General features: G+C 40.8%; 1 protein-coding gene and 1 long non-coding RNA gene across 2 annotated transcripts in view; one reads left to right on the top strand and one right to left on the bottom strand.

Annotated features, from left to right (window-relative positions):
- Positions 1-384: 384 nt before the first annotated feature.
- On the top strand, positions 385-2446 carry LOC134316252 (uncharacterized). The gene is made up of 3 exons (XR_010013067.1): positions 385-433; positions 1183-1433; positions 2046-2446. It is a non-coding gene; the product is annotated as an uncharacterized LOC134316252 (long non-coding RNA).
- Positions 2447-9984: 7538 nt separating this feature from the next.
- The window catches only part of chchd6b (coiled-coil-helix-coiled-coil-helix domain containing 6b), a 68844-nt gene continuing 51050 nt past the window's right edge, over positions 9985-27778 (bottom strand). Inside the window, exons 7-8 of the mRNA XM_062996583.1 lie at positions 24473-24608; positions 9985-10258 (exon numbers count right to left, since the gene is read on the bottom strand). Coding sequence (XP_062852653.1) covers positions 10232-10258; positions 24473-24608 — 163 coding nt within the window. The 3' untranslated portion in view covers positions 9985-10231. The remainder of the gene's footprint in view (positions 10259-24472; positions 24609-27778) is intronic.

Below are 27778 nucleotides of genomic sequence, written 5' to 3'. Positions count from 1 at the left end.
ATGCCAAGTCAACATAATGTATTCATTCATTTATTATCTGTTTTACCACCGTTCTACCCTATTCAGGGTCGCAATTGGACAGATTCACTGGGCAAAAGGTAGGAAACACCCTGTATGGGTCACCAGTCCATCACAAGACAAACACACAGATCACTGTGTGACGACAGTGCTACCCATGGGCCACCGTGCCACCCCAACATAATTTGATTATCTTATTTTAACATTCAGTGCATATTATAAATCATTCCATTTTGATGCAGTAGATTTAGTTACACTTGAAACAAACAACAAATTTTACTGCTACTCACTTTTACACTTCCTCAGTATTTGCTCATTTATTTGTTTTGCAGCATTCAGACTGTCAGGGTTGAGCCAGAACGATGCCAAGAAGTAAATGACTTGTTACGATTGTTGTACAACCAACGACAAAATGGTAAGATAATGATCTTGAAACCAATACAAGTTTATTTATTAGGATTTTTACATCATGTTTTACACACTTCGGTTCCATTCATGACAGGACAGAAAGTTACTGGTTACACAAGATTTATCAGTTTAAGTTCAATGTCAAGCACAGTCACAGCCAATTTTGTATTTTTATTTTACCTAACTTGGATGTCTTCGGGAGGAAACCACAACTTCTGATGGAAACCCATGCAGACACAGGGAAAACATGCAAACTCCACTTGGGAATCAAACCCAGGACCTTCTCGCTGTGAGGTGACAGTGCTACCCACTGAGCCACCTTGCCGCCCAGAATCAAGTAAACACAAACTGAAATAATTGATTTAAGCTTAATTTCCTTTGGGATTAAGTAAGTAAGTCAGTAAGTCAGTCAGTAAGTAAGTAGGTAGGTAGGTAGGTAGGTAGGTATCCATCCATCCATCCATCCATCCATCCATCTTTTACAGCCGACACTGAGTAGAGGAACAGACGACACAGAGTAGAAAGGAAAGTCACACCCAATGCTCCAAGAGCCAATGAAAAGGGATTTTAGAAATGACGACACCAAACCAAACTTCCCATTCAATAATTACTTGTATTTAAAAACATAAAACGATAAAATCTTGTTATTGTGACGATGTCGCTGTTCTTGTCTGGAGTTCAAACATTATCCTATTAAATTAAATACACATGAACAGGTTTCGCTCATTCAGCTGATGCTCTTTTCCTTCTTTTCAGTGTGTCAGCTACCAGATTATTTACTAACAGACCTGTGAATAAACCGTCATGACACGCCATCAATTAGCAGTTTCCAGATTTCTGCTATTTCTGTCCCTCTTTGCCCTGCTGTGATAAAACTGATGAGACATCACAGAGAAATTAGTTTTGCTGCTCCAGCTCAGCGAACCGCTCTTCTTTTAAATCCTACGTTTCATTGGAAAGAAAAGCTGTCCGGATGCTCAGATGTAGTCCAAAACCACCAAAATCAGGTCAGCCAAAAAATGTATACAGTCAAGCAAGCATCACACTGAAATAGTTAGAATATATGGACAAAAGTATTGGGACATTCCTTCTAATTACTGAATTCATGTGTCCAACTTCGCAGCAACAGTTTAGGGAAGGCTCCTCCTGTTCCTGCATGACTATAAAGTCTATAAAGACATGAAAAAAAACTCAGTTTAAAGAATCTGACCTCAGCCCCACTGAACAGCTTTGGAATGAACTGGAACATCAATTGAGGCTTTCTTGATTAACATCAGTGCCCAGCCAAACAAATGTTTTTACTGAATGAGTCCAGGTTTCCACAAGCATACTTTAAATTCTTGTAAGCAGCCCTCTCAGAAGAGTGACTGTTGTTACAGCTGAGAAGATCACACAGAGGTCATTTTAGTACCATTTGTTTTTGAAATGGTATGTCCAACAAGCTCATGGTCAGGTGTTCAAATACTTAATATAGTGTAGATGCTTCAATTCAAGAAAGAAGCAGCTGCTTCAAAATTGGTACCCTGGCATTAAACTAGTGCTTATTAATTGTTACTTGGTCATCTTAAGCAGAAAATAAAGCATTAAAACTTAACAAAACTGTACCTACTGTTCCACAGGGTCTAATGGAGTGGTGGTGGTAGTAGTAGTGCTTTAGGGCTGTTTCTGGGCATGGATCATATCAGAATGTGGACAAAATAATAAAGAAGGAAAATTCCTGACTGGAGTAGAAATGGTTGTTCCAGCAAGACCATGACCCAAAACACACATCAAAATGGGTTTGAAACAGCAACGTCAGGCTGAAGTTATGCTTCTCAGAGTCGCCTTCTCAAAGTCCTGACCTCAAGTCTGCACCAGAATACCAACAAATGGTTGACTGAACTCCACCAGTCTTGTGCAAGAAGCTTGTGCAGTATATAAATTCTCAATTCTGAAAACAAGATTGGAGATTTTGTTAAAAAAAGGATGATTTGTTAATTCTCTTGATTTTTTATTTAATGGACAAAATACAAAGGAAATATTTACGATGTTTTCACTGTCCAAATTTTTCATTTCATTTTCATCAATCCTGTTCATGGTCACTGCAGGTCAGGTTCCACTGGGCAACACTGGGTGCAAGGGAGGACTATCCTAAAAGAGGGCCAATCTATTACAGGGCTTCCCCGCATCAGACTCAGCCAATCATGTCTGTCTAAATGCCTGGCCTGCCAGTAGCACCAATGAGAATTGAAACAGTGTTTTGGCGGTGGTAGCCTAGCATATTGTATTTTGTAAATATAAACTAATTTTAAATATTATGGGTGCAGCGTGATTTAAAAAGTTGGGACATAGGTGTGTTTACCAATGTGTTCCATCATCTTTTCTAATAATGTTTTTAAAGTGGTTTGGGAACTGATGACACTGAACTGCTTGACAGTCTGTGGTCACTGCTGTCTGATTCTCTTAATAATATACATACATTTTACAAAGGACACAGATCAGGTCTGTGGGCAAGCCAATCAAGCACACGCACTCTGTGTAGCCACAATGTTGTAGCACTTGCTGAAATAAGCATGACGACACAACCTTTCTTATTTTTATCTTGGCTTGGGAACGTCAGTGCATTTCCCAATGGGTAGGTTGTTCAACAACCCCCCTCAGTCATAGCCAGTTATGTCTGACTGGCTGATAGCACAACTGGATCTCTGGACTTTACTGCTGTGCCATCCCATTGCTAAGCGATATTTAAAGGAATTTATATTCAAATCTTTCAAATTGGTGGCTGATGACACTGAACTGCTTAACAGTCTGTGGTCACTGCTGTCTGAATCCCCTCTTAATAATATACATACATTTTCAAAAGGAGACAGATCAGGACTGCAGGCAAGCCAGTCAACCACACACACACACTTTGCTGAAATAACCATGGACTACCCAGGAAAAGACGTTGTTGTATTTGGATGCAATAAAAAATTTTTTACTTTTATAAAACCAACAATCAATTATTAAGTCACAGAAAATCAACAGCGAATTGGCCTTAATCACAATTGACATTTAACTGTACGTTCAGCATTGTCCACCAGACTCTTGGAATTATAAAGATCTTGTTGGGTTAGTTAACAAGTGTGTTGTATAGAAGTGGAAGCTTCCAGGAACATCTTCACACTCACCTCCCCTTCATATGAGTATGTAACCATCTCATGTTCTGCATCATGTCGGCATTTCATATTAACATCAGTGCTTCAGGCTGTTTCCAAGAAACTGATTTCCGTGTTTTTCCTCTACATTGGAATCCTTTGAGCCCGTCAGTATGGCTGGGCTGAGTTTATTAAGAGAGGAACTGAATGGTCACGACTAGAACAAACAAGACAGAGACACAACCCAAGAGGCTGCAGGCATCAGCATGCGGCAAACGAATTTCCGTAGCACTTTCAAATAGCTGTTCAACACTCCCTTACAATCAGACACACACACACACACACACACACACACACACACACAGCTGTGGCAATTTTCTGCAATGGGAGATCAATAAAGCACATTGAGAAAAAAGCAAGATCCCATTTTTTGACCCGTTACCTTCCAGCTGTCTTCACCAATCAGACACACTGCTGTTACCATGACGACAGCTACAGGAAGGCCACCTTTCAGAGTTTTTTGTAAGACCTTCACATTGAAATGGATTGCAGTGCCTGAGATCTTCATAAATCAGATGAAACATTAAACAGGCGTCATTAACCGACGTGTGGTGATATAGCGCAATTACTTACAGTGCAAGGTAATTGCTTAGTGACAGTTCTACTTGGTTTGGCTTTGGAGTCCAGTATAATCGATTTGAAATGAAACCGCCATGATGAGCACAAAGTATATTATGGCAGCTGTAATGTATTCTGGCTAAAGCATATTAATTATGTCACTATCCCATTTCTTACACAATGTAGCACTAGCTCTTATACTAAATTTACCAAAGATAAAAACATACTGCCCTGTAGAGGATGTTCAATTACTCTTACTTGGTCAAACCATTTTTAATCAGAATTTAACCAGGGTTGTCTAAATGTTTGATTTCAGATGATTCAGCCACAATTCTTTTTTCTTTCGGTTCCTGTATTTAGGATTCACCACAGGGGAACTGGTCCACATATCAAACACGGCAAAGATTTTACTCCGGCTGCCCTTCCAGACACAACCCTCCTTATTTTTTTTCTTGGCTTGGGAACAACGGTGCACTTCCCAATCGGTATGTTGGTCAATAACCCCCCTCAGTCATAGCCAGTTATATCTGACTGGCCGATAGCACAACTGAGATTTGAATCCAGGATCTCTGGACTTTACTGCTGCGCCACCCCATTGCCAAGCGATATTTAAAGGAATTTATATTCAAACCTTTCAAATTGGTGGCAGGAGTCAGGGGCCTCCATCTGTTCCAGCAAGACTGTGTCCTTGAGGTTCATAAGGATGTTTGATGAGTTTGGTGTGAATAAACTTCAGTGGCCTGAAAGACCTTTAGAATAAATTTCTTGTCTTCCAGAAAAGTGCAAACTTACAGTACAAGGTCAAGAACAGCTAGAATGGAATGTCCAACAAGCTCATAGTTAGATGTCCACATACAGTGGGGGCCAAAAGTCTGAGTCCAAAGTGAAAATGTTTCCATTTAGTATGTTTCCTACATATGCTGTTTTATTACAAATCATATAATTTGTGTAAGAAGTTGATTTTTTGAAAAATGTACCTTTAGATATATTTTGGAATTTGTGTATTCATTTTTTTTAATGAGTGAATATGTTTTGGAAAAACTGGAATACTCTGGAAGCCAGTCTATTGTTGGGATTCAACAATCTGACACTGCCTAGTGAAATGATGTGGCTAGCTTCCATTTGGCCCTCATCGACCAATGTCGGCAACAAAGACAAGCAATTGAGTATATTGGGGGAGGGGTGATTCACCTACCTCTACAGTTATTTATTTATTAGGATTTTAACGTCATGTTTTACACTTTGGTTACATTCATGACAAACGGTAGTTACTCATTACACAAGATTCATCAGTTCACCAGTTTATATCAAACACAGTCATGGACAGTTTTGTATCTCCAATTCACCTCACCTGAATGTCTTTGGACTGTGGGAGGAAACCTGAGCTCCCGGAAGAAACCCACGCAGACATGGGGAGAACATGCAAACTCCACGCAGAAAGGACCCGGACCGCCCCACTTGGGGATCGAACCCAGGCGACAGTAGCAGCTTGGGTTGTACTTCAGTTTCCTCTGGCAATACTTTGCACCTTCCGAAGACATGCTGGTAGGTAAACTGGCTTGTCTGAATTCTGCTTGGGTGAAAGTGAATGACAGGGTAAGCATGTGCTGCCCTGAAATACCTGTGGGTATTTTCACCTTGCGCCACCTTGTGCCCAGTGATACCTGGATGGGTATTGGACCATAATCGAGATGAAGCAATATTTTAAGTTAAAGTAAATTAGTAGAGTAAAACTGAACAAATGATTGAATAAAGGTAAAAGAGGAAGAGGTTTTGCAGAAATGTCAACATCATGTTATTACAACAGCTGTGATTTGTACACTCCTAGATATTTTCCTGATTAAGTTGTATTTGTGACAGGCAATGAAGGCATCATGGCTTGCTCTCTTAACTCCTCTTTGGGGAGACGATGCAGGTGGCACGTGGAGGTCTGGAGGGCCAATTCCTCCCATTTATGGTGGGGAGAGATTCAATCCTCCATAGCAAAGCAAAGCTTATTGGGGTCAAAAACGGCTCAGAGAAACCGAGTGCCACGCGGCAACACAAAGAGATGAGGGGGAGAGAGCGGCAGGAGAAAGCAGCATTTAATAAAAAGAATCGGTGACTATGAGAGTGCTGCACTGGGGAGGCTAAAGGTTATCACGCTTCCTTTGAACCCCGCTACTGACAACACCAACCACACTGCTGTTCCTATGGCAACGTAAGCCGCACAATGACGAGCGATGTCAGGACTTGTAGGAGCTACCTGAACATTCCTACACAGAGGCTTATAGACTAAGCACAATGCACAACTTCGATATAGAAAGGAGGGAGAGAGCAAGAGCCACGGAGTGAAACGTGAAAGCGAGAGAGAGGGGGAGAGACAGAATGACAGAAAGAGACGTAAGAGAGGTAAGAGAGTAAGTTGATAGTGTGTTCAAGGTTACTGCGGAACAGACCTTTGCATGTTCATTAAGGATTCAGAAGATAATTGGCTTTAGAGATGAGCTGTATAGTGTAGAAAGATGAGCAGCTCGCAGGAGACAAGTGCTCATGCACATCACAGTAAACAGTGTGAGCGTAATTTCCACTTTTATCACGAGTACGAGAAGGCAGATATCGCACGGCTGCTAATGGTCTCCCTACATTTGTGGGTAAAAAAGTAAAAAGCCAGAGAGAGAGAGAGAGAGAGAGAGAGAGAGAGAGAGAGAGAGAGAGAGAGAGCGAAAGAGCAAAAAAGAAAAGTCAGAGAGAAAGTGTAAGAGAGCAAAAGTGAGTGTGATGATGTGAAAGAAAAAAAAAAGGACATAAAAGAGAGAGGGAGCGAGAGCATTGGCAAGGTAAAGGAAGAAAGAAAATAGAGAGAGAGAGAGAGAGAGAGAGAGAGAGAGAGAATCATTAAAACAGCAGACTGGCACTAGACAACAGAGGTTAATTACACACAGAGGAGTGACTGGTGTGTTTTATTATGAGATGTACCAATGTAAAGCTAACTAAATCCCATCAACACACACACACCCACACACAGAGTAAAATATATACTCCTTATTTAAATATCATTCCAACTCCCAATTTAACATACTCCCTATTCCAGAAGACTCTTTATTCCAATAGACTCCCCATTCCAAAAGACTCCTTGGTGCCCAGGTGGCGCAGCGGGATATTCCGCTAGATTATGAACTCCTCGGTCTAAAACTCGGCGTTGCCACTGGTCGACTGGGTGCCATCTAGCGGGCATAATTGGCAGTGCCTGCAGGGAGGGATGACCTGACTTTGTGGGTGGGGTCTTCAAACGCTGTATAAGGACCCTGATTGGTGGATAGAGGCGCCTGTGTAGAAAGCATGGGTGGAAAAGGGTTCCGTTAAGGGCTGCGTGCAGGTTGGAGGAGGCGTAAGCAGCAATATACCCACCTCAACTGCAATCAATTAGGGATCCCTTAACAGTGGAAGACAAATTGACTACAATAAATTGAGAGAAAAACGCATAAAAATATAATAATAAAAAACTCTTTATTCCAATAGACTCCCCATTTTAAGACTCTTTATTCCAATACTCCCCATTTTAAAAAACTCTTTATTCCAATAGACTCCCCATTTTAAAAGACTCTTTATTCCAATAGACTCCCCATTTTAAAAGACTCTTTATTCCAATAGACTCCCCATTTTAAAAGACTCTTTATTCCAATTGACTCCCCATTTTAAAAGACTCTTTATTCCAATAGACTCCCCATTTTAAAAGACTCTTTATTCCAATAGACTCCCCATTTTAAAAGACTCTTTATTCCAATAGACTCCCCATTTTAAAAGACTCTTTATTCCAATAGACTCCCCATTTTAAAAGACTCTTTACTCCAATAGACTCCCCATTTTAAAAGACTCTTTATTCCAATAGACTCCCCATTTTAAAATACTCTTTATTCCAATTGACTCCCCATTTTAAAAGACTCTTTATTCCAATAGACTCCCCATTTTAAAAGACTCTTTATTCCAATAGACTCCCCATTTTAAAAGACTCTTTACTCCAATAGACTCCCCATTTTAAAAGACTCTTTATTCCAATAGACTCCCCATTTTAAAATACTCTTTATTCCAATAGACTCCCCATTTTAAAAGACTCTTTATTCCAATTGACTCCCCATTTTAAAATACTCTTTATTCCAATAGACTCCCCCATTTTAAAATACTCTTTATTCCAATAGACTCCCCATTTTAAAAGACTCTTTATTCCAATTGACTCCCCATTTTAAAATACTCTTTATTCCAATAGACTCCCCCAATTTAAAATACTCTTTATTCCAATAGACTCCCCCATTTTAAAATACTCTTTATTCCAAGACTCCCCATTTTAAAATACTCTTTATTCCAATAGACTCCCAATTCCAACAGACTCCCAATTCTTCATTCTTATTTCAATTAACTTCTCATTCTAATAGATTCCCAATTCTGACACATTTCAATAAACTCCTCATTTCAATAGAACCCAATTCTAAGACTCCTTCTTTCAATAGACTCCTCATTTCAAAAGAACCCAATTCTAAGACTCCTTCTTTCAATAGACTCCTCATTTCAAAAGAACCCAATTCTAAGACTCCTTATTCCAATAGACTCCTCATTCCAATAAAACCCAATCCTAAGACTCCTTCTTTCAATAGACTCCTCATTCCAATTCAAAGACTCCTTCTTTCAATAGACTCCTCATTCCAATAGAACCCAATTCTAAGACTCTTTATTCCAAGACACTCCCCATTCTAAAAGACTCCATTTCAGTATATTCCCATATTGTTTTTTATGAAATGTTGCGATGCAAAAGTGTTGTTATAGTTCTAATTTTACAAGTTTTATTTTTTTATTTTTTTCAATTTATGTAAAGTAATTCCAAAAGCTGTTTTATTACTTCGATAATTAGTTATTTACTAATTTAGTATATATTTATATAAAGGCTAAAATAATTTTAGTTCTAGAGATAAATAGAGCTGTATATTTACCAGGTTATTATAGACCGGCAAAAAATACCACTAAAACTACAAAAATACATTTAAAATTTAAGATAAAGTGATTTACTAACCATTATTATTTTATATATGTTTAATTTGAATACTTAACACAAATTTTATTGAAACTGTAAAGTATCGGTATTTAATATATTTTACATTTAAATTTTAGAAAGCAGGAACTTTTGCTTATAGTGGTGGACAAGTACCGTCAAGTCGATTCTGACTCCTGGTCAGTGTTTCTCCAGAATATTCTGTCTACAGTTCTGGTCATCGGGCTTATTAACAGCTTCCTCCTAATTTTTTTTTTAAATGCATTTTCTCCCCATTTTCCTCCCGATTTTAGTGCACTCAATTTGTCTTCCGCTGCTGAGGGATACCAGATTGCATCCGAGGAGAGCACGTCGCTGTACACGCCTCATCTGACACGTGCACAGCCCTCCTCTTCTCGCCCCTGCTTTCTGCACACAGCGTATGAAGTCCCACCCACACATAGTCCGGCCCCCACCCTGCAGATACGGTGGCCAATTAGTATCTGCTGCAGGCACTGCCAATTATGCCCACCAGACCTGTGGCAATGCCGAGTTTCGAACAAAGGAGTTCAGAATCTCGGTGCTGGTGTACTAGCGAAATATCCCGCTGTGTCACCTGGGTGCCCTTTCCTCTTAATTTTTAATTGTTCCTCTAATTGTATCCAACCATTACGTTGCTGGCCATCCTCCTCCTCCTTTTTCTTCAACACATTCAAGCATAATTTTAGTTATTTTTAAAACTACAAAAAAACATTTGATTAAATTAAAGTAATGTGCAAAAATGAGAGAAAAATCTAAAAGTAAACAAAAAATGAAACAAAAATGAATAATTGACTTTATTAATTATGGTATTTAAATTAAATTGACTTGCATTCTGGTTAGTTTTTTTTTGTTGAACTTTACAAAAAAATGTTATGCAGTTTTAGGTTTAATTGAAGTGAAATAACCCACACGTGCAGCATATTTTCATCCACAGTCTCTGCATCAAACACAGATTAAAATGATTGCTGTGGTATCCATGTGGTAAGTAATGCTGTTCTTCTCATCTTCCTCATCACATTCTTCATTCTTATGATCCATGGTTCACCATTGTGTTCTGTACAGACACAAACACAGCAGATTACATTTATTATTTGCACACATTCAGTACTACATCTCCCTGCTGGCTCCACTCCTACTAGAGTTATTACATTCCAGTAGGGATGAGCCCGGAGCATTTCTTACATCTCTATTATTGATCAATTCCTGTAGTTGCAGGTATTATGGCAGGATTGTACAATGGGTAGTTCATCAAAACTACAAAGAAAATGACATTAGGGTAAATTTTAGATTTTGAGATTTTCCATTACGGCACTTCATCCAATATTTAGGTCACCTGACTGAGACAGTTTGCTGAAGGACACAGCCAGTGAAGTGCCTGAAATGTAAGCCCAGTTTGGCTACAAGTTAAACAGCAGAGCGTTCGAGACTTTTATGCAGTCGCCTCAGCACTTGGCGACCCCGCTCTGTAACTTTACGTGGTCTACCACTTCGGGGCCTGAGTTCCTGTCGTTCCCAATCCCACTTTGTTATATCACTGACAGTTGACTGTGGAATATTTAGTAGTGAGGAAATTTCATGACTGAACTTGTTGCACAGGTGGCATCCTATCACGGTACCACGCTGGAATTCACTGAGCTCCTGAGAGCGACCCATTCTTTCACTAATGTGTGTAAAAGCAGTCTGCATGCCTAGGTGCTTGGTTTTATACACCTGTGGCCATGGAAGTGATTGGAACACCTAAATTCAATCATTTGGATGGGTGAGTAAATACTTTTGGCAATATAGTGTATGTATTTGAAAAATTAGAGAAAATTGAGTTTCAGTTTTCAGTGTACAGACAGTTTTGGTTTATACAAAATATAAGTATAAATGATTTTGGTTTATACAAAACTGTTCATTTAAGTTTAAATCATTAAATATTGGTTAAACAGAAAATACAGCACTCGCATGCTTACAATCAAGTCTGTAAACATAATGTTGATGTGTGCTTTTTGCTGCTTTGTTACTGCGACAGTGGTCTTAATTTTTGTCTTAGAGTGGTATTAAAAAGTCTTAAATTTAATTTCCCAATACCTGCAGATACCCTGATATATATATATAGTATATATATATATATATATATATATATATATATATATATATATATAGTATATATATATATATATATATATATATATATATATATATATATATATATATATATACAGTGTATCACAAAAGTGAGTACACCCCTCACATTTCTGCAAATATTTTATTATATCTTTTCATGGGACAACACTATAGACATGAAACTTGGATATAACTTAGAGTAGTCAGTGTACAACTTGTATAGCAGTGTAGATTTACTGTCTTCTGAAAATAACTCAACACACAGCCATTAATGTCTAAATAGCTGGCAACATAAGTGAGTACACCCCACAGTGAACATGTCCAAATTGTGCCCAAAGTGTCAATATTTTGTGTGACCACCATTATTATCCAGCACTGCCTTAACCCTCCTGGGCATGGAATTCACCAGAGCTGCACAGGTTGCTACTGGAATCCTCTTCCACTCCTCCATGATGACATCACGGAGCTGGTGGATGTTAGACACCTTGAACTCCTCCACCTTCCACTTGAGGATGCGCCACAGGTGCTCAATTGGGTTTAGTCCATCACCTTTACCTTCAGCTTCCTCAGCAAGGCAGTTGTCATCTTGGAGGTTGTGTTTGGGGTCGTTATCCTGTTGGAAAACTGCCATGAGGCCCAGTTTTCGAAGTGAGGGGATCATGCTCTGTTTCAGAATGTCACAGTACATGTTGGAATTCATGTTTCCCTCAATGAACTGCAGCTCCCCAGTGCCAGCAACACTCATGCAGCCCAAGACCATGATGCTACCACCACCATGCTTGACTGTAGGCAAGATACAGTTGTCTTGGTACTTCTCACCAGGGCGCCGCCACACATGCTGGACACCATCTGAGCCAAACAAGTTTATCTTGGTCTCGTCAGACCACAGGGCATTCCAGTAATCCATGTTCTTGGACTGCTTGTCTTCAGCAAACTGTTTGCGGGCTTTCTTGTGCGTCAGCTTCCTTCTGGGATGACGACCATGCAGACCGAGTTGATGCAGTGTGCGGCGTATGGTCTGAGCACTGACAGGCTGACCTCCCACGTCTTCAACCTCTGCAGCAATGCTGGCAGCACTCATGTGTCTATTTTTTAAAGCCAACCTCTGGATATGACGCCGAACACGTGGACTCAACTTCTTCGGTCGACCCTGGCGAAGTCTGTTCCGAGTGGAACCTGTCCTGGAAAACCGCTGTATGACCTTGGCCACCATGCTGTAGCTCAGTTTCAGGGTGTTAGCAATCTTCTTATAGCCCAGGCCATCTTTGTGGAGAGCAACAATTCTATTTCTCACATCCTCAGAGAGTTCTTTGCCATGAGGTGCCATGTTGAATATCCAGTGGCCAGTATGAGAGAATTGTACCCAAAACACCAAATTTAACAGCCCTGCTCCCCATTTACACCTGGGACCTTGACACATGACACCAGGGAGGGACAACGACACATTTGGGCACAATTTGGACATGTTCACTGTGGGGTGTACTCACTTATGTTGCCAGCTATTTAGACATTAATGGCTGTGTGTTGTTATTTTCAGAAGACAGTAAATCTACACTGCTGTACAAGTTGTACACTGACTACTCTAACTTATATCCAAGTTTTATTTCTATAGTGTTGTCCCATGAAAAGATATAATGAAATATTTGCAGAAATGTGAGGGGTGTACTCACTTTTGTGATACACTGTATATATATATATATATATATATATATATATATATATATATATATATATATATTAGGGCTGTCGAAGTTAACGCGATAATAACGCATTAACGCAATCTCAATTTAACGCGATTAAAAAAAATAGTGCCGTTAACGCAAATTCTAGTTCATGTTGAGACTTGACTGGTAGAACCAACGTTTTAATGTCGGACTTGCCACCGTTGTTCATTTGCGGTTTGTTAAAATAATATAACTGAGCGTCGTAGGGATGCACTTGCATAATAAAGAAATAAATACACGGTATATTCACAAGTTGTCGGGAGCAAAACACTTCATTAACTTAATCTGTTACGGCACTGAATACCGGAGTCAAGCACGCTAGTCCATGAACTATGGAAGCCCCAAAAGGGTCAAAACACACTCACTTCGTGTAGAAACGTCCACTTTTCACATTTCACTTAAAAAACCTTGTTTTCTATAACATTTACACAGATTTTATTTAATGCGATTAATCGTGATTAACTATATGAAATTCTGAGATTAATCGCGATTAAATTTTTTAATCGTTTGACAGCCCTAATATATATACATACATATACATACAGTGCCATCAGAAAGTATTCACACCCCCTCACTTTTTCCACATTGTTACGTTACAGACATTCGAAATCCGATTCGAGTATAGTTTTCTTTTTAAAAATCTACACGAAATAGATCATAATGACAAAGTGAAAACATGTTTTCAGACATTTTTGTAAATCTTTTAAAAATTTAAACATTTAAACATAATAGGTACATAAGTATTCACACCCTTTGCTATGATGCTCAAAATTGAGCTCAGGTGCATCCAGTTTACACTGATCATCCTTGAGATGCTTCTACAACTTGATTGGAGACCACCTGTGGTAAATTCAGTTGATTGAACATAATTTGGAATGGCACACACTTGTCTATAAAAGGTCTCACAGTTGACAGTGCATATTATGTTTAAATGTTTACATTTTTAATAAATTTACACAAATGTCTGAAAACATGTTTTCACTTTGTCATTATGGGCTATTTCATGTAGATTTTTTAAAAGAAAACTATACTCAAATCGGTTTTCAAATATGTCTGTAACGTAACAAAATGTGGAAAAAGTGAAGGGGTGTGAATACTTTCTGATGGCACTGTATATAATCCGACATGATTCTGATCGTGTCATTTTCTGCTCTCTAATAACACTCCGGCCGTTTTAAACCGCAATGCACGCAATGGGTAAAAGTTACAGCCAGCTTCTGGTATAGTGATGAAGCGTCGCTCCCTACTTAAAATGGTGGAATACGTAGTGCACTTCACAGTAACAGATAATGTGAATGGAATGCGCCTACAGAATTGGCGCTAATGATTGTAAGAACCGCTTTCTGAACCAATCAGACCTTCTGATTTTAATTGTTAATAAGAAATGCTGTTATTTGCATGTATTTAGTTTGCAGCGTGACACAGATGATCAATAAAACGCTTGATTGGCTTTCTAACGAGTTCGTGTTTTACTTCACAACCGGGAAAAGTTTGGAGGTTTTTAATTATAAGCACATTTACAAAATAACGGATTATATTCCTAATGGGGGACACGGTTATAAATTTAATAGCATCTGGAACAAGGTAAGGTAAGCAGTGGTTATGAATTTTTTTGCTGTGTCTAGGATTTTGGCCATTGTGCAGTAATTTGCAATGAAAACAAACGTTAGCTTTTAACTGGTACCTTCTTGTTACAGAAATTACATTTATTTGCACAATGACTAGGAAAGTAAAGGCACAAAGTAAAACAGCTAATCTGTTGTTGTTTTTCATCTGAACTTATTTATTATTTGTTTATTTCTACGCTACATTTCCAATATATGTTTTGTGTAGATTATATTGACTCGTGACTTGACTCGGACTCTAGCCTAAAGATTCGTGACTCGACTCGGACTCTAGCCTAAAGACTCGTGACTCGACTCGGAATTGTATTTTGTGACTTGTGAACATCTCTGTTTCTTAATAACTGAAGGTTTGAAACTTTTCACAAAGTCAGTAATCGCATGTTACACTTCATTCATCATTATTTACTGTGTTATCCAGTTTGGGAATGTGGTGGGACTTGGATTCATGTCCGTACACCAGGAACTATCCCACACAAACCCATTCTTACATAGACACATTTATTCAGAGCAACTAAGAGTAAATATTCCACCGACTGATGTTTCAGGGAGGCGAAAGAATGATTAAAAAGCTTTGAAACAATACTACATTTCTTTTTTTAAACGTATAATCTATGCAAATCCTAGTTTATGCTGAGATATTGCATTTTGGGGATTGAGATTCACCCCTGCGTGATATAAACACAATGATATTATTGTTCTGGGTTTCTCCCTCACACCACCTAAGGAAGCTGAGAGAAAGGAAAAAAGGTAAGCAGAGATAAGACTGTTGCAAAAACCAGTACACACTTTTCAGCCAAGTTTGGACATATCCAATGACCCAGAAGGTATTGATGACATGTAAATACACCAGCCATTTCATTTTCAATGAACAGCAGTGAATTCCTACAATATCCAACCCCAAATCAGAAAAAAGTTAGGACAGCATGGAAAATGCAAGTAATAAAAATCACAGAGTTTCTTACATTTACTTTGTCATTTTTTTTTTTAATTGCAGGCAGGATGAACCTGAGATATTTCATGTTTTATCTGCTGAACTTCTTATTCCATTCCTGCATTCCAAAAAAGTTGGGACAGTAAAGCATTTACCACTTTGTAATGTTGCCATTCCTTTTCACCACACTTAAAAGACATTTTGGCACCGAGGAGACCAAGTGATTTAGTGTATCAGCTTTTATTTTGTCTCATTTTTCCTGCAAACACGTCTTAAGATGTGCCACAGTACGGGGGGTCGTCGTTGTCACATTTTCCGTTTCAAAATTCTCCACACTTTCTCTATTGGGGACAGGTCAGGGCTGCAGGCAGGCCCGTCCAGTACCCGGACCCTCTTCTTCCGCAGCCATGCCTTTGTAATGTGTGCAGCATGTGGTTTTACATTGTCTTGTTGAAAAATGCTGGACGTCCCTGGAAAAAATGACGTCTTGAGGGCAGCACATGTTGCTCTAAGATCTCACTGTACTTTTCTGCATTAATGCTGCTATCACAGAAGTGTGAATGACCTTTGCCAAGGGCACTGACACAGCCCCATACCATGACAGACCCTGGCTTTTGGACTTGTTGCTGATAACAGTCTGGATGGTCCTTTTCGTCTTTGGTCCGGAGCATACGGCGTCCAGTTTTTCCAAAAAAGACCTGGAATGCTGATTCATCTGACCACAATACACGTTTCCACTGTGTGATGGTCCATCCTAGATGCCTCCGAGCCCAGAGAAGTCGATGCCGCTTCTGGACATGGTTAACATAAGACATCTTTTTTGTACAGTAAAGTTTTAAGTGGTATTTGTGCATGTAACTCTGATTTGTAGTGCTTGACAAAGGTTTGCCAAAGTAATCCCTCACCCATGTGGTTACATCAGCTATTGTTGAGTGGCGGTTCTTGATGCAGTGCCGTCTGAGGGATCGAAGATCTCGGGCATACAGCTTAAGTTTGCGCCCTTGGCCTTTACGCACTAAAATTCCTCCCGATTCCTTGAATGGTTTAATGATATTATGCACTGTAGAGGGAGAAAAATGCAAATCCCTTCCAATCTTTCTTTGAGGTACATTGTTTTTTAAACATTTTAATTATTTTCTCACGCATTTGTTGATGAACTGGAGATCCTCTGATCATCTTTACTCATCAAAGACTCATCCTTTATTTCTTTTCTGATTTGGGGTTGTACTTTATCACATTCACAAAATCACACTTTGCTCTCTGTATTCTTTTGGGCGCCTTTTCCAGACAGTAGGCTCCGCTGTAGCAGCCACAAGGAGGTAAAGCTTGCATCCCCTCCCACAGACTGGGTATCTGTAGAACGCCTGACCAGGCCAGTGTTATTCCCAAGACTCCTGAGTGTCAGCACAGAAGCCTCTTTATTAAAGCAATGTTGATAATTATACAAGGCTTTACTACATTTGCTGTGACAGTGCAGTGATAGATCAAGCACTGACTTTATTTGATGCCAAATCCAGTATGTGTGTGTGTGTGTGTGTGTGTTACTTATTGCCTGTCTGCAGTGACGAAGGCACATAATCAGTAAACAGATCTGTACTGGTCAGTCATCCATCCAGTGGGAGGAGTGACGATGCTGTGCTAAAACGACACTGATCAAGAGCTCCGATGGAAAATGTGTGTCAAAAAAGAGAGGTCAGGTCTTAACCAAAGACAAAGGTACATGTGTGTGTGTGTGTGTGTGTGTGTACGCGTGCTTGTGTAATGCTCTGCCAGCTGGCCCGGTCACATCTGTGTGAGATTATTTTAAAAACTTCCTGTTTCATCAGTCTCTTTCTATCCCTCCCACAAGCTCTCATTTCTTCTCTTTATCTACGTTTATCCTTTATGACAGACGAAAAGTCTGACGTATCACACGAGTGCCTATAGGAACATTTTCCACTGGATGCGTTTCTAAAGGTTGTCGCATGAAGCAAGGCGATCTCACCTGCGTGTAAAAAAGCACTGAAAACGGCTGCGTGTGACGCGGTGCAGCGTGAAGTTGTGACATTAGCTTCTTGTTTTACTCACATGCATAACAGGGACACGAATTTTACCAGTTTCTTTTAGCCAGCGATGATTAACCGGCACAAAATGTATTGATTTATTTATTGATTAATTATTATTTAATAAACAGCTTATTTAATGAACGTAGCAGTGATGCAGTGCTAAACAGTGATGAACAGAGATGAACACCACGAACAGAACCAGTTCAGCACCCAGAATGTAGATTTTAATTGAGACAGTAGTGAACAGTTCATTACAAGCGCTACATTAAAATGCTAATTAAAGAATAGTGTAGCAGTCGGTGTATTAAAGCTCGCCCTGACGTCATTAGCGTGGTTATTATAAGATGCTAATCAGAGTTTCTACCTTTATAATGAAACCTGATGCAAAATCTTCACATCATTCTGCACAGAGCCTCATGTGCAGAGTTCAACATGCAGGCTGATTTCATACTGATGCTAAGCAGCTTCTGCTTGTGGTTTTGTTTGTTTATTTATTAGGATTTTAACGTCATGTTTTACACTTTGGTTACATTCATGACAGGAACAATAGTTACTCATTACACAAGATTTATTAGTTCACAAGGTTATATCAAACACAGTTATGCACAATTAAGTGTCTCCAATTCACCTCACTTGCATGTCTTTGGACTGTGGGAGGAAAACGGAGTTCCCGGAGGAAGCCCACGCAGACACGGGGAGAACATGCAAACTCCACACAGAAAGGACCCAGACCGCCCCACCTGGGGATGTTTGTGGTTTCAATGTCTAAAGGTTTTGTGGTTTGATGTTTAAACAATATTAATGCATAATAAAGTTCCTGTTTGGGTTTAAAACTCTAAATGCATTTGGATGCAGAGGTGGCACAGCGCACTAGGAACAAGTGAGGGTGAGTTACAAATCAGCACCCATACACTGTAACTCTAACTCTGTGACCTGGACGGTCACAGTAATCTCCATATGAGGCTACCGGTGTGGAACAGTGGTAGCCTGGTGGGTAGAGCTTTGGGCTATCAACTAACAGGTTGAGAGTTCGAATCCCAGCCATGACATTAAAACCACCTCATTGTTTCTACACTCACTGTCCATTTTCACCCTGTTTCACCCTGTTCTGCAATGGTTAGGACCCCTACAGAGCAGGTATTATTTAAGTGGTGGATCATTCTCAGCACTGCAGTGACACTGACATGGTGGTGGTGTGTTAGTGTGTGTTGTACTGGTATGAGTGGATCAGACAGAGATGTCTACTCACTGTCCACTCTATTAGACACTCCTACTTAGTTGGTCCACCTTGTAGATGTAAAGTCAGAGACGGTCGCTCAACTATTGCTGCTGTTTGAGTTGGTCATCTTCTAGACCTTCATCAGTGGTCACAGGACGCTGCCTATGGGGCACTGTTGGCTGAATATTTTTGGTTGGTGGACTATTCTCAGTCCAGCAGTGACAGTGATGTGTTCAAAAATTTTCATCAGCGCTGCTGTGTCTGATCCACTCATACCAGCACAACACACACTAACACACCACCACCATGTCAGTGTCACTGCACTGCTGAGAATGATCCACCACCCAAATAATACCTGCTCTGTAGTGGTCCTGTGTGGGTCCTGACCATTGAAGAACAGCATGAAAGGGGGCCAACAAGGTATGCAGAGAAACAGATGGACTACAGTCAGTAATTGTAGAACTACAAAGTGCTCCTATATGGTAAGTGAAGCTAATTAAATGGACAATGTGTGTAGAAACAAGGAGGTGGTGTTGCTGTTATGGCTGATCGGTATACATGTCAAGACTTCAGAGACCTAGAACTTTTTCACCTAAACACCTTTCCAGAAATGAACATGGCTGATATGTAACGTCTGAAGGTAAAAGATGCCAAAAAAGAATGTAATCAGCTTTGACGGATCACTCAGACCTGCTAAAAAGAAGCAGGATGATCCTAGAGCCAGTGATTCAGAGTCTGATTTGAATCTCAATAGCAGCGCTAGTGCTAGCAAGCATCAAAAACAGCTACAGGATGAAATGATGCAATCTAGGTTTGGGATTTACTGATACTGGGAAGGGAAACGACTCCAAGCAGCATGCTAAACAGGCTGAAAGCTTTCCCTGAAATGCCAAGGGCTCCGTGAACACACAGGCCTACTGCATACGTGTGCGGAAGTGTGTGGTACATTGGTTCCTGTAAAGTGACTTCAAAGGTGAGTTTTCAAAAAGCGCAGTATTGTGACAGAAGAGCCATGCACTGCCATCTGTGATCAGCCACCCCTAGGTGCCTCAACTGGTCAGCAGAGGTCACACTGCCTCAGCGACAAGGAACCTGTATCAAATCTTAGATGCCTAAAAATGCTGCCTACTGAGATGCCTTATTCTAAATGATATTCTCACTGAATAATATGGAACATCCAATGCTTGCTCAACTGCAAAGACATTCCCAGCATTCAGTGCACCAGGTATCATGAAAGGATCTACATCTCCTTCATGCAATCTTTCAACTAAAGTCTTACAAGGTTCTACACTTGGTCCTCTTCTTTTTTACGATATTGTCTCTCATGCTTTGAAGTAATATCCTCCCATAGCTTCTCAAGGCAGAGCTGAGATTCGATACGATGTATTCGAAATCCCAACTGTGGTGCGCTAGCGTACATTACCGCTGCACCACCTGAGCGGCTCACTGCGTCAATTCTAATTGGTCCATCGCGTTTGATTGACATCCACATCTTCCAGTTGTAGACACTTTGTGACATGCCGTAAAACAGTGTTTAGATGTGGCAGTAGTAGATGATTTTTTTAAATGCTAAAAGTTAAAGCAGATCAGTGTGTTTTAATTTCTGAATGGCCTTATTTACATTAAGTGTTATTTACATTAAGTGTTATTTACATTAAGCAACAGTATCGGATCACACATTTTTTTTCTTCCGATATCCAATACAGTGATTTGGGCCTATATCGGACCGATACCAATACAGAGCATCGGATCGGTGCCAGCCCTAGTAGGCAGTGAACATCAAAGCAGCTCACCAGGTTTTGGGACAGACCCACAGTATGAGCAGACAACAGAAATGGGCTTTCTCTTTTCTTTTTTTCATTTTGTAAGGTTCAGGGTTTTTTGTTAGGCTCTGTCTGAGAGCCGGTGTGTGATCTTTATAGCGCGATGACGGCTGGTAATGTCACGTTTACTGAGGACTAGAACCTTATGAAGATGCCAAGCTGACAGCCTTGTGGGGAGCAAATTGGTTGACCAGGCGTCTGAGTCCCAGCAAACCCAGGCCTTTATTGGAAACACATTCCGACAACGCAAAGTAAAACTGAAAATAGAAATATATGAAAACAGCTGAGCGTCGGGAGAAAACGAGGGAACATCAAACAGAGAGGCAGAACGACAGTAACTGAGGAAGCTAACAATTCTTTATTGGGCTGACATTTCTCTGCGGTGCTGGTTTCCAAAATAAAAGACGACAGTGTTTTGTTTAAGAATGCACTACAAAAGAGGAAGAGCATAAAGAAATACTCATAAGACGAGAACGGTACAGGAAAGGATGTCGTCGCAAAGCAATATTGCGTGAGATAATGTCACTGACTGAGAGTGGCTCTCGTGGACAGCCTTAACATTTCCACAGCTTCTGAAGAATACGGCTTAAACAACGCCTGTCAGCATCACGAAGTATATGATTAAGATCACCAGGCACCCACAAATGTGCATTTAATATACACCCAATATGCCAAGAGAAATGTCACAGGCACATTACAGTTCTGAGCTTCCGTTCCGTCTGTTCATGTCGTTTACGTGATTAAGGTATAGTCAGCTTTTCGGGACTGTATGTGCTGCCTGACTATGCAGATGTGTGTACATGCCACTTTAAATGGAGCAGCAGTGGTACTTGTTCCTTCTTTGTGCCTGGAGGATGAAATAAAGCTATCCGTAAAAAGACACAGCCCCAAAACCTTCCCAATACCATCATAGGACTTGTTCGTGCACTAATGTTTACATTTTTTAATGCATTTTGCCTACCTTTTCTCCCAATTTAGCATAGCCAATCAACTGCTGGGGACCCCAACGGCGTCCCAGTAGTCTGTACACTCCGTCCGACATGGGCATAGTCCACCAATCCCTTTTTATTCACCCATACTCCGCTGGATTTCGAGCGTGAGGTCAGCTTCGCGCATGGAGAGCCACGCCCCGATTACTGCGCTCTTCCACTTTCTGTACAGGCGCCCTGGGCAACCAAGGTTGCGACCCAGAGTTTGATGTTTCTCAACACAGTGTCTAGTCTCTGTTTAGCATCCAACTCTGGTATCGTTTTTACAGTAGACCCTGGTGTTTTGGTCTCTCTTTAGCATGACACTGTCCTGGTACCTCTTGAAGGTACTGGTGCTCAAATCTCTGTTTAGCATCAAACTCTGGTATATTTTCTATAGCAGACCCTGGAGTTCTTTTTCTCTCTTCTTGTTTAGCATAACATTGTTTTGGTACTTCTTGCAGATGCTGGTGTTCTGCTCTCTGTTTAGCATCCAACTCTAGTATCTTTTTGCAGCAGCCCCTGGTGTTTTGGTCTCTCTTTGACAACAATTTTCTGCTCTGGTGTCTCACACACATGGCTGATGTTTTGGTGTCTCTATAGTTTAAAAGTCTTGCTCTGAGGTTCTGCTAACATGACTGACATTCTGATGCCTTTTAGCAATACATTTTCTGGGTTGATCATTAGGACTAGGCTATGACGTTCGGGTTGGTCGTTCGCATTGGCTCTTTGGCAGTTTGGGAGCTTTTCTGCTGGCACTGTGTATGCTCTAGTTGGCACCGTGCCACACCACATGCCAGCGTTAGAGCTCAAGGGCTCGACCGTTCACCCGCACACTCTTAGAGACGTGTGCGCAATAAGTGCTCGCACACGCACACACGCAAATAGACTTTCTTTAATGAAAGCTGTTGTTCTTTCTCGCAATGTGAAATGCATGAGTGAGTCTGTATTAAAAGGAGCTTTGTGTTGTACACTCAGATAAAAGGCTTTATGCGCACACACACACACACACACACACACACACAAACTGAAGATAATACAGGCCAGTGCATTTTAATATCCTGACTGAAAATTATCAAAACATGTTTCATGATGCACAAATATCCTCCCATATATTAGCTCAAAATGATTGAATAAAATAATAAGGTATGAACTACAGCCTGAAAGGACATCTTGTCACTGATACCAATTTTAAAGGGACAAAATTCCAATAATTGATAGTATCAGATGGTGTTGCATGACGCAGACATTAAGTTTGCTTAAAACTAACACAAATAGCTTTAGTGTGACAGAACAATCCCTCAGTTTAACACTAACATGATTTATATCTTGGCTAAATCAGGTCATTTATTTCAAATTTGTCAATTGAGATCTAATAACATCTTCAAATATAGTAAAATCTGATCATCCTTATCAGAGCCCCAAGTCTGAATGATGTATTAATGCTAATTTGGAACCAATAAGGGTTATAAAAAAAAGGGCTCGTAATTTATGACAGTCGTTTTAATCATCTACTGTCTTCCTGCAACCTTTGGTTTTCACACAGATCTGTTCCTCCGTTACCCAATTTGGCTCATATGCTAATATTTCACATATGCTAAGACTTCTGCGTTTGTATGAAACTGTTATGCTAGCATAAGCATCTTCACCTCCCCAGGTTTAGTCATCAAGTCATTAGCAAGTCGACACCTCACTGTATCACCTCGCTGCTTATTCAAAACACCTACTTATTCATTAATGCAGTTGTCCTATTGAGAATGAAAGACTGATGTGTGTGTTGCACAGCAAGCTAACAGGCTAGCTTAGTGCTGCACATACTCAGGGCTCCACCAGTCTGGACGGGCACTCGACATACACAACTGACCGTGTATGAAAAAAGAGGTCGCGATTGCTACGGTCTGTCTGAGGCTCTTACACAATCGAGCAAAAGAATACAAAAGGAGTAGTGTGGTCCTCGGTACTTGCTAATGCCTAGTTCACACTACACGATTTTTGCCCTGATTTTCGCTCGCCGACTGGTCGGCGCTAGATTTGCCGGCTCGAGAGCAACTCGGCGTTCACTCGGCGATCGAAACTCGGCTCTCGATCGCTAAGTGTGAACTATCCAACAACTCGGTCAGAGCGGCTGAAGAAATATATCTACCATGTGAAATATCTGGAGTGCGATGTATAGTTTATATCAGAATACATCGGCATACACACAAGTTTTACAGTATTTCTGACCTGATCGTTCTCTACAAAACACCAACCGTGCATTGCAAAAAATATTAACCTCCAACTTACTATAGAACAATCCATGCTGCTCTCGTTGCCAAATCCACTCAGATTCATTTATTTTTACTACTTGCTTTTCCGCTGCACATCAGCGCATAAACTTTGATCGCTCGCTATTTGTTGACGTGCATTTTTGGACGTGGTATCATTAAACCCCTCGTCACTTCTTGCGTGTGTTTTCGTGACAACATAGTTTGAAAGACCAGAGAAGCTCGTCTGTGATTCCAGTTGGTGATAGATCGTTTAGTGTGTAATCCCCTATCGCCGATCGGTCGTGACTTGGAAAGTCTGTGAACATGGCATAAGACACTTTAGGATTCCACTGCTAGTTGGTGTAAAAATGTTGCCAGTGGCTTTTCTAGTCTCAAAGAGGATGCTGTGCTAGCCTGTGTCCCCTCTCGGCTAGTAAAACAGAAGTCGCCATAGTGTACAGGGAAATTAAGAACATTTAGTGAGTGAGAAAAGGAAATCTGATATCCTAGATATGGGTGGAAAACTAAAACTGGTCAATATTATCACCCAGCAGTACATCGAACACACACACACTCACCTTCTTGGCAGAGTTGATACAGTTCATATACTCCTTGGCCAGACTGGAGCAGTGCAGCGTCTGGTGTCTGTTCTCTTTATAGCAGTTCAACACCTGAGACTGGAGTTCTGGACACACGGGAACTGTATTTCTAGGCCTGAGAGAAAAGACAGTTTTATTTGTTTGTTTACTGATTTAATGCCATGTCAACACATTGGTTAGATTAATGGCAGGATTGTTCAGTTTTATTGCTCAGTTTTATATATACACCTATCAGCCATAACATTAAAACCACCTCCTGGTTTCTACACTCACTGTCCATTTCATCAGCTCCACTTACCATATAGAAGCACTTTGTAGCTCTACAATTACTGACTGTAGTCCATCTGTTTCTCTACATACTTGTTTAGACTGCTTTCACTCTGTTCTTCAACGGTCAGGACCCTCACAGGACCACCACAGAGCAGGTATTATTTGGGTGGTGGATCATTCTCAGCACTGCAGTGACACTGACATGGTGGTGGTGTGTTGGTGTGTGTTGTGCTGGTATGAGTGGATCAGACACAGCAGCGCTGCTGGAGTTTTTAAATACTGTGTCCACTCACTGTCCACTCTATTAGACACTCCTACCTAGTTGGTTCACCTTGTAGATGTAAAGTCAGAGACGATCGCTCATCTATTGCTGCTGTTTGAGTTGGTCATCTTCTCAACCCTCATTAGTGGTCACAGGATGCTGCCCACGGGGCGCTGTTGGCTGAGTGTTTTGGTTGGTGGACTATTCTCAGTCCAGCAGTGACAGTGAGGTGTTCAAAAACTCCAGCAGCAGCTGTGTTTTATCCACTCATACCAGCACAACACACACTAACACACCACCACCATGTCAATGCCACTTCAGTGCTCAGAATGATCCACCACCCAAATAATACCTACTCTGTAGTGGTCCTGTGGGGGTCCTGACTATTGCAGAACAGCATGAAAGGAGGCTAACAAAGCATGCAGAGAAGCAGATGGACTACAGTCAGTAATTGTAGAACTACAAAGTGCTCCTATATGGTAAGTGGAGCTGATAAAATGGACAGTGAGTGTAGAAACAAGGAGGTGGTTTTAATGTTATGGCTGATTGGTGTATATAGGATAATCTTATAGTCTTTCTTGTTCAGTTTTTGTTTTGTCTGTCTTCATATGTGTTATTTCAGTTGTATATTGGTGAAGAGTTGGAGAACTGTTCCAGCTTTAACTTTGTTGAAGATTTATTTTATTGTCTGGGGAAAAGCAAGTCCTTCCTGCTCTTGTAAATACTTGGAACAGTCGGTAAGAATATGTCCAACAGATAGAGGTACAAGGCAAGTGTCACATAATGGAGCTTTTTCTCATCTGTGAGTATGTTAAAACGATATGAAAGAAGACAGAACATTACTGGACTCTCCAATTTAGCGGACAACAAAACCATTTTTATTTTTACATTTCATTTTCATCAACCAGTCTATCCTGGAGAGATTCGCAGCGGGCCCAGTTCTACAGAGCATAGCCTAGATGCAGTTTTAATACTGGTGCATCCTTGTGGAAGTACACCATGTTTCTAACAAACTGACTATTCTTGTAGGATGACAAACAAGTTTGGTGTGGGAAGTTGACCTTGAGCTGGGTTGCTGAGCAGAGTTAGCCTGAAGGGGCAGTAAAGGGGGGTATAAATACTCTGATAGGGCAGACGTAGTCGCCCTTTCTCTCCTGTAAAGGCATGTGTGCGTTTGCATTGAGATTGGCCCTCAGCTGAGTAATAAATTGATTATTTGCTTTTATCATTATCCCGGTTGTCTGTGTCAATCTTTAAGGGTTATTTTGAATTCCCACAACAGTCCCCTCCTCAGACCACTGTTGGTGGGTATGCACCACGGCTGCCTGTTTGGGTAAGCAGCCCATGCCTACGCCAAATACTTCAACCCACTGATAGTCACTCAGGTCTTTATGCCTGGACATATCTGCTGCTTTTGACACATAAACAACTGGGAACTACCATAAGCCAGATCTTTCATACATTACTGACTGTGACTTATCTCGGAAAAGCCAGTCCAGCCTCTTTCATCAGATGGATGGATACCTGCTGGATTGATAAACACCTCACTCTTTTACTATGGACATGAAGAAGCTTGAAGAAGTTGTTACTACAGAGTGGAGGCAGCTGTGTCCTGTCACAAAATACACTTCATCATAGGCTGATGAAGGGTTTCATTCAGTAATTTCTCATTCCAGCTCAATGGCAGGACAGTGAAAGGATATAACAGAATGAAAGGAACAAAGCAGAGTGACAAAGCAGCTAAAACACAGGCAGGAGGAACAGGAGAGAAGGAAGAGAGCTTAGACAGACATGGAGGGACAGGGAGCAGAAATTAAACTGAGTGAGGATGCTGAGGAAGTGAAAAGATAAAGAAAAGCACTTTCATATTACTGTGTGCATGTGCAAAGTGGTCAGTCCTGTCTGCTGTAATGAATGTGCTGGTGCGAAGCGAGAGCAGTGTGTGTGCACTGTGCAGCCTAATTGGCTTCACTTATCCATCTCTATACTGACCATGAAGCCATTGTTTATTCACACACGCTGTTACAGATATAGACGATCTGCAACGAATGCCATGGCAACCAGCTCGTAAAATTTGTGTTAGCTAGTTGTATGTTTGACTGATCAATGCTTCATATCAAGTCCATTCAACTAAATGTGAAAAAGGAATATGAGAAAAAAAATTCTAACCCTACGTTCACACTAGCCAGCGACAAAGCAACAGGCGACCGTCCACCTTCTATGTAGAAGCATGAAACAGAGTCACGACTCAAACAGCACAGATTCAAATGGCACAGAGACAGAATAAAGATTTTAAACAAGTGAAGGATGGCACCCTTCGGCCACGAATCCCAGCAATTGGCTCTAGCGGCTGATATAAACCAACCGCATGGCAGGAGTCCCTGACGTCATCCCTAAACAGCCCCAGTCCATCGCTGAGCTTTGTTTTCATTTCTTTGATATGCCAAAAACTGCTAAATAAAAGCTAACAGCTAGGCCGCTCAGGTGGTGCAGCGGTAAAAACACACGCTGGAACCAGAGCTGGGATCTCGAATACATCGTATCAAATCTCAGCTCTGCCTGCCGGCTAGACTGAGCAGCCAGATGAACAACGAATGGCGTGTTGTTCAGATATGGGCGGGACTAAGCCGAATGGGGTCTCTCTCAAATGACTGGTGCAATTACAACCTTTGCTGGCTGATGAGAAATGAGTGCTCTCAGGGTGTGTCTCTCCGTACACAGTGCTGAGCTGTACTGCACTCGTCAAAGTGTAG

The sequence above is a fragment of the Trichomycterus rosablanca genome, chromosome 6, assembly GCF_030014385.1.
Source record: "Trichomycterus rosablanca isolate fTriRos1 chromosome 6, fTriRos1.hap1, whole genome shotgun sequence".
In the NCBI taxonomy this organism is placed as follows: domain Eukaryota; kingdom Metazoa; phylum Chordata; class Actinopteri; order Siluriformes; family Trichomycteridae; genus Trichomycterus; species Trichomycterus rosablanca.
Note: the sequence above shows the minus strand (reverse complement) of the source record. Positions and strands in the feature narration are given on the sequence as shown.